The following is an 8,277-nucleotide window of genomic DNA, read 5'->3' on the forward strand; positions in this document are numbered from 1 at the left end:
GATGTGGGTATAGCTGCTGAGGTATATATCCCAACAGTCTAGTCTCTTCATAAAATCTTAATGGGTCATAATTGCTTTTTGGTTCTGCTGATGCAAGAAAATTTAGATGTCTGCCAATATCATGAAATCTTGATGGTTCATGATTATCAGTTGTATCTTCCAATTCACCCCAATGCTCAGTTTCAGAATCTTCTGATTCATCCAAATGGTCAGTTTCAGAATCTTCTGATTCTTCCAAATCTTGCATGTCATAATCACCTGCATCCTCTGCTGCAGGAAATGAGTCTCTGTCCAAGAATTGCTCTATCTGATGGTCTAGTGCAACCAAATCACTCCAGCCAATTGGGAGGTGTTCCCCAATGAAATATTGATCTCCTTCGGAGGATTCATCACTTGAATAGCCTGGTGTTTCTTGGAGGTGCTGAAGGCCATCAGTTTGAAGATTTGTCCCATGGTCACTACTCCCCAAATTGGGGGTAAAATTTGTTGGATGCACAGAGCTGCTATGAGAATTTCTTCTCCCATTGGGCAAAGTCTCTGAAAATCTATCTTTGTCTTCTATATTTAGTCCTTGGCGCAAATAGCGGGACTCTATTTCCATTGCCACCAAGAAAAGAAAATACTGATTAAAAAACAAGAATTAATGATCTGAATTTAGTATCATGATTTTTATCTATTCTTGCAAGCGTGATTCAAACAGTAGATAGAACTCAACTATACCAAGAGTAAAGGGATTCATTTCTATCCAGACAGCTCAATAATCTTCAATCTGATTTTTTGAATGGTGGATATGAATCTGATTGGTTCCTGTGAGTTTCTGTATCAGTTTGATTTATGTGATGTCTTGGGTATTGATGAGTGTTAATGAGAGTGGTTATCTATGAGTCCTATAGACTAAAAATGGAAAATATCAATCAGAGTGGTTATCTGTGAGATCACTTTGGTGAGAGAAACATGTTTTGTTTATCTTGGCTAGAATCCCAGATGCATGGGGAAGGTAAAGTTGTACATATCCCTCAGCCAACCAATCAATACATGAGTTGAACTTGAAGTAACATGATTCATGAAACAAAAATTTATGGATTCCATCATTCCTCAGCAAGACTTGTTGGATACAGCTGTCCGCAGTGTTATTTCAGGTATAAACTGTCCAATTCATGTCAGGGGTCACTCAGGGTACAACATCTTTTTATTTTGTGTTTGTTACAGCCAGTCTATAAAACATATTCCAGCATATCATTTCCCTCATCACCAGATATGTTTGACTAGTCATCAAACGCATACATCTCCAGATAGTTTGACTGGCCACTCAGAGGGTGTGTATGTACTCATCAACCACTTGTTGAGAGAGTATATCCCAACATCTGAAGGGTTCAATTGGTTGTTGAAGGAGTATTACATACCTCACAATTTTAGTTGTCTGCTATGAATATGATTGTGTTGATGCTACATACTACAAGGCCTGTAACACCAGCCTTTTTTGTATGATTTTCAGGGTCTTGCGTGAAACATGTAACAGTAACTTGAAGGCCCCCAATTTACGTACCTGCTTCTCTGAAGTGACAGCAGAGCACAAGAAAATGGGGGGCAAATCACAGCTGAGTTTAGGAGACTGTTGCATTGACTCCTGGTCGGCTTGCCGTTTGCCGGGCGGAAAGAAGACAGTGGCTGGGAGAGTGTACAGCAAAAGCGAAAAAGCTTGCGGTCCGGCAGGCCCAATTTTGGAATCTCAGCCACTGCCCTTCAAGCCTGTATAGGTCCTGTATGTCAAGCTGCATACAGGAATATCATTGGAAGAAAAATGCTATTTCCTTCATTATCAACATTGGGGTATTGAGGGTTGCACCATTGGAATCCTGGGGCAATTTTACCCTCATCGGCCGCTTCGCCAGGACCATCTGCCCCACCCAACAGTCGGCCCGACACGCAAATCAAGCTCAACCTGTACAGGTGTGTGGCTGAAATGCAGCAGGCAATTTTCGGCCTCCCGCACCCGCAAGCTTTTTCGCATTCGCTGTATGTCATAGGCCCTGCCCTGCCCTGCCCTGGTAGGCTGAGCGCGAAGATGCAACAACAACAACTTTACCATCGAACCAACAACACCAGACAAGCTCAGCACAGAGACCAGCTCATACCCTCGCAGAACCAGGCCGCACACGATGAGAAGAAGAACGGCCAGCCCAGTCCACGGACGCATCCGAACCACTGGACGCCCAAGAAGGCACTCAAAACCCTCATCAGCACCGCCGTAATCGCAAGTCTGTCGATCTACGCCACGGCACTGGCTCGTAGAGACTGGCCGCCGGACGGCCGCCTGCGCAACCCCGATGGATCCGCCGACTCGTTCCAAGGCGAGTGGTGGGTCAGCCCGAACCTGACTCGAGCCGACCGCATCATGCTAGTCGTTGCCCATCGTGAGGCCCTGTCCTACCTCTGCTAAACAGATTGCAGCACCAGCGGAAGAAACTGATTGGGTGCATGCTCCTCCAGCCGACGACGAGTGCCTCTTCTTCTCGCCCACCCTCCTCAACCTCTTGTCCCCCCGCTTCGTCAACCGGACCGAGTTTAACTCCTCCACCCCGCATCCCCAACCCCAGAACAACTCTTCCGAGGATGCTCAGATCAACTTAGAATTCCCAAGAGCTCATATCCTTTCCTTGTCATCTGGTCAGTACGCACCACTCCGAGATACTCTTGTGCGTCGATCGCTGATCTGGACTCTTTCCTCCCCAAGTGAACAGGTAATGCCGATGGATTAGGAATCAAACGGACGAGAGAAATGCGCGCCTCATGCTGGGCCTTCGGGATCCCAAGCCCACACTGTATCGTCCTCGATCATCCGTCAGTCTCATTTCCCCCTCATTGCCTTCTTGCAAACAGTACTCATATCAATATTTCTTTGCGCTGTATTTTTTTGGCAGGGAGTTGCCGGATAGCATGTCTGTCTGGTGGCCCGAAGACACGATTGCTGAATTCGTCCGGCTGTATGTTGACTTGTGGGATATCGATGCGGTTGGTCTTCTTCTGCCTGCGAATACTCTTTTTTTTTCTCAGATCTAACAAATTCTTGATCGAATCATCTCCAAAGATCATCACCTTCGATCATCACGGAGTATCAGGCCACGCAAACCACCGAGCCATAGCTGCTGCACTAAGGTAAACATCCACCTCACACACATCAATCCAGCGCGGAAGGCCCCACTGATAGGATTTTATCTATCGGTAGTCGGCAGGTACATAGCGATCCCAAGTTTCCGATGACATTCATGCTTCGATCGACGTGGATATTCGAGAAATACACGTCCCTTCTCTCGCTGCCTTACACTCTCTACCGCCACCACCGCAATCGCAAGTCCCTTCTCCCTCAACTTGTCCGGCCCAGATCACATCCTTCGCGGGATAAGAAACGGCTCGCCGAGCTTGTCCTCCAGACGCTCATCCACCTTGGAGCTAATCTCTCTTCTACGCCCGTTCCCCTTTCTCCCCAACCCACGCGATCGCGCCCCGATTCCCTGCCGCTCTCCACCAACCCACCAACGCCCCCAGTCGGCCAAGAAGCCCAAAACGCATCCGCAAATGCCGGCCGACAAGCCAGGAGAAGGGCGCCCACCGACTCGCCCCTGTCCCCACACGCCAGCCTGTTCCTCTCGACGCCCGCCCAATACTGGGAAGGCAGACGCGCCTTCAACCAACACCGGTCCCAGCAAGTCTGGTTCCGACGGCTCTGGCTCATCACCAGTCGGTTCATGTGGATCAACGAGCTCCAGCGCGTCGTCCCCCTCGAATCCCGCTTCCAGGATCATACCTCCTTCCATACTCCTTCCCTTGCCGAAAATATCATCTTTCCCGTCAAACCTAAAAAATCCGCCCTCTCTGAGCCCGATACGCCATCGTCTCCCTCTTCCCCTCCAACCAACCAGCACATTCATACTGGACCGACCCCGGATTAGCCTCATGCCATCTCTCCCCTGTGATCGTCGTTGTTTAGAGTTATTTGTACGCAGTGGCGCTGTATATCTACGCCGTTCATCACTACTAATATTCTGTCTGCTATCTGTGTAGTGTGTATGAGATGTTCTGTTTGCCCAGACCAACTCAAGCGATCTGTCTTTCATTCAGTGCGTGCACAGGGCTGCTGAGTCGCGCCTGTGTTTTGGGCCGTCATCCGGCAGGGCACTTGCAGTGAGGGGAGGGTTTTGGTTGGGCCGAGCTGCACTAATTTACGGGGCAAGTGATTTTTACAAGCCAGACCGATCATCAAGGGTGTGCCCCTTTGATGAATGGTCCTTGATGATGTACCACTCTGATGACTGGGGCATCAAGAGTGTGCCATCTCTTGATGCCCATATTACGGGCACAGAGTGGTAATCAAGGGTGTACTCTATCAATGACTGGTCTGTACTAGTCATCAAGAGTGTACTCTCTAGTCTACCAGGATTTGCTGGGAATTGAGAGGGTACACTCTTGACTGCCAAACCCTTGATGATGTGCCCATCATCAAGAGGACACACTCTTGATGACTGGTCTGCTCTGGTCATTGAGAGGGTTTTGAAACTTGTTGATGCCGGGCCTGTTCCTGTCATCAAGGGGTACACTAGCCCTAACTTAACACAAGTCCCCCCTGGTGGGAGCGCTGTGGCTGGCGGCGAAGCCGCCCCTCCCGCAGGGAGGGACTTGTGCATTATCCCAAATTTTACGCGGGAGCAGAAAGTTCATTTGGCTGAGAGGTTTTTAAAAATTTTATAGCTCCTCCCCCAGCCTCTCCACCAATATGCCCTATCTGTACCCTATGCTACTTTTCTTTCTCTACATTTTGGTCTACTCAGATTTTTTCTATCTCAATCTGTTGACCTTTTCAAAAGATCAAAAATGCACAAGTCTTCCAAATGAGGCTCCACTTGTTTGGGACTCCAGGAGTTGTTTTTCTGGCTACAAGATAGATAAGTGGCTCAAATTCCTTGCAAGAACAGAACCTACAGCTCTGTGTATTCAGTTTTTCTATATTGGTTGGGATTTTTAGTGTAGCAGATCCTTTCTGCTCCTGCTTAAATCAAGACATAACTCATAAGCCTCTCCTGCGGAGAGCCCTCCGGGCGGGGTTCCCCGGACCCTCCGTTCAAGAGGCTTAGTTAAGCTAGACACTAGCCTATGAATGTTTACACAACCCTGGTCGGCCGGTGCGTGTTGACCGGGACAGATTCTGCCGGGTGGACAAGTGGGGGCTTGTAGACTGGGAGAACCCCCCTATCAACAAGGCTGCAGTTGTATGTTCTTGTTGGCCGGGAGGGGTTCCTCCTGGTCAAAAAAAGTGTGCTTCAACCATGGGAATCCCTCCCGGTCGGCAATGTTGAGCATGCATGTGCTGACTAAGGGGGATTCCAGTGGATTCCTCTTTTCAAAAAGGCTGTGTGCAACAGTGTATGCGTCTTGACCAGCATAGTAAACAAGGCTGTTGTGTGCGCAAGCAGTGACTCAACTGAGTGGGTCTCCCCATCAGATCATTTGGCTCAGAACACATTCTTGCACGACTCAGACTGAGAAATGTGAGGAATTCCAGGGTTTACCAGCCTGATATTCATGTGTAATGAGCCTTGTATCAATGGGTAAATGACTCAAGTATGCTGCACAGTGCATGTCAACTGGCAGCAGTTTCTTGAGGTTTTTTATATTTCTGTGTAGTGCAAACATTTTGAAATGTACATTTTTAAAATCAAACCTTTGGATTACACCTGATTATCTTTGGAGTACACAATTTGCTCAAGTGGGTTTAGTGCAAAATAGCACAGGCCAAATTTCTAGGTGGTACACTCCAAAATTCACCCAAGTTTTGCAGGGAAATTGTGCTACTCAAGAAAACTGAAGTGAACACAAGTCCACTCAAACTTTATTGGAGCAGACTGAGTTTCACTTTGTTTTTTTGGGGTGCATGTACTAAAACTCGGTGGTCCATTTAGTGAGTTTTGTCCCTTTTTCCTTTGGCTTTTAGGCAAAGAAAATAATGCCTTTTTCTTGGGCTAAAAGCCAAAGGACAGCGGAGCTGGCCGGGCCAGCTCCACTGGAGCTAGCGCGCTGCCTGGCGCTGGATGAGCTGGCATACATTGTATTGGTGTATCCAATACATACCAATACAATGTATTGCTGTATCCAATACAAAGCAATACAATGTATTGTTGTATCCAAAAAATAGCAATACATTGTATTGTTGTATCATTAGGGGGGTTCACAATAGGATTTTAATAAAACTTTACAGCTCACTTTAAGGCCGTTGTGAAGAAATTTTTAGGAAAAGTAGCACTTGTTCTGATTGCCAAGGAACACCCAAATGTGAACAGCTTAACAAATTTCTAAAACATGGTTCATGAGGGCCTCAGAATGAGCTTTGAAATTTTATTAAAATGCTATTGTGAACCCCCCTAATGTGTACCAATACATGCCAATGTATCCAATATATACCAATACATAGCAATACAAGGTATATTTGAATTGGATACATATCCAATACACACCAATACATATTCAATACATACCGCTACATATCCGATACAGTGTACTATACACCTTGCCAAGGGTTTTTTTTTTATAAAAAAAAGCCCTAACCCCTAACCCCTAAAACCCAAGCCCAAAAACCCGCCCCCTAACCCCCAAATGGGGCATGGGGGCAGTGGGAATTGAACCAGTGTGGAAATAAAGGTTGGTAAGTTGGTGGAAATGTCCGCTAACCTCCTTCTTGAAAAATATTTGTGTCCGGGCTGTGTGATTATCAGTGACTTGGCTCCACACTGCTACTATCCGCTAGCCTTCAGCGCTCCTCTCTGAGCCTGATCTTTAGCGTAATAATCCGCAAGTGAATAAAGCTCCGCACTCCGCAAGCACAGAATCCACAAGTCACTCTGAAAGTAAAGATAAGGTCACATATATCTCTCCTCATACTCTAGTACGTCCGTAACTGTCAGCACAATAATGAGTAATCCGTAAGATGATAGGATAAGGATCCCCCCCTCCAGAAGAGAAATCCATGAGCCCTTTTCCCGTCCTTCCCTCCACAAACGTCACCGTTCCCACCCAATCCCGCACATCTGACACTTTCCCGCACTAGTCCTCCAGCTCCGCCCGCTTTTCCGCACGTCATTCTCCCAGACTCCACTTATCTCCAACGCTTGACCTCCCACCAGTCAGTCTCTCACCACCGCCTCCACCCTAGTTCCAGCCGCTGATGGAACCCGCTTTGGCTGTTGTGGCTCACCCGCTGACGCGCCACTGCTACCAGTCCATGTGTGTGTAGTCCACCGCAGTCCAGCCCTGTCTCTTCCGCTCTGATCCAAATACCCAATCCAAAATCCGTGCATTCCAGTCCGCGCGTGACTTTCCGTAAGCTTTCTTAGCGTGCTTTTCTGACATCATCCTCTGTGCTTATGTCACTGGAATGCACTCTGCCTGAGCCGCTCTGTGAATTCCCGCCCGCGCTATCCCCAAGTGGACATTCTCCCACGCATGCTTATATAAATCACCACACTGGCAACCTCTCTGTGAGGGGGTTCACAGCTGCAAACTACTAGGCTAACAACCATTGGTTGCCACTGCGGGCATCTTGCTGTCACTGCGGCCCGCAGCAACATCATGACGCAGAATATGCAGCGTCAGCTGCAGCAACATTTGGCTGGCTGATTTGCATTTGGACAGCCGGCCACTGCAGTGCATAACAACCTCTCAATGACTGGTCCTTGTGCCTGCCATTGAGAGGATTGCATGCTCCTCTCACTCCTCTCGGTGACCAGATCATGAACCGGTCATCCAGAGGAGTCCACACTCCTCTTGATGCCAGCACACCGGCGTCAAGAGGAGTACAGACACCTCTTGATGGCTGGCACAACAACCAATCAACGAGAGGAGTACGCACTCCTATCAATGGCTGGCCCAAGGCCCAGTCATTGGGAGGAGTACATACACACTTCTCTTGATGAACGGCACAGACCGGGCATTGAGGTGCATGTACTCCTCTTGATGCTGGCCTGTGTTGGCATTGAGAGGAGTATGGATTCCTCCTCCCAATTACTGGTACCTGTGCTGGTCATCAAGAGGAGTGTGAACTCCTCCTCCCGACGACCAGTTGTTATGCTGGTCATTGAGAGGAGTGTGGACAACTCTTGATGGCCAGCACAAGGACTCCTCCCAATGGCCGGTCCTTGTGCTGGCCATCAAGAGGAGTGTGGACACCTCCTGACAATCGGTCCTTGTGCCAGCCATCAAGAGGTGTGCTGCGTGTACATACCCCAGTGG

The 8,277-nt window shown here is 48.2% G+C and overlaps 1 protein-coding gene across 1 annotated transcript; it reads left to right on the forward strand.

Annotated features, from left to right (window-relative positions):
* Positions 1 to 205: 205 nt before the first annotated feature.
* On the forward strand, positions 206 to 3,950 carry PtA15_16A313 (uncharacterized protein; the record flags this gene model as incomplete). Its single annotated transcript, XM_053163991.1, has 8 exons — positions 206 to 208; positions 2,028 to 2,048; positions 2,117 to 2,414; positions 2,491 to 2,667; positions 2,742 to 2,841; positions 2,922 to 3,012; positions 3,089 to 3,156; positions 3,227 to 3,950. 8 exons carry the CDS (start codon positions 206 to 208, stop codon positions 3,948 to 3,950), a joined length of 1,482 nt encoding a protein of 493 aa, XP_053027960.1.
* Positions 3,951 to 8,277: the final 4,327 nt, after the last annotated feature.

The sequence above is a fragment of the Puccinia triticina genome, chromosome 16A (assembly GCF_026914185.1).
Source record: "Puccinia triticina chromosome 16A, complete sequence".
In the NCBI taxonomy this organism is placed as follows: domain Eukaryota; kingdom Fungi; phylum Basidiomycota; class Pucciniomycetes; order Pucciniales; family Pucciniaceae; genus Puccinia; species Puccinia triticina.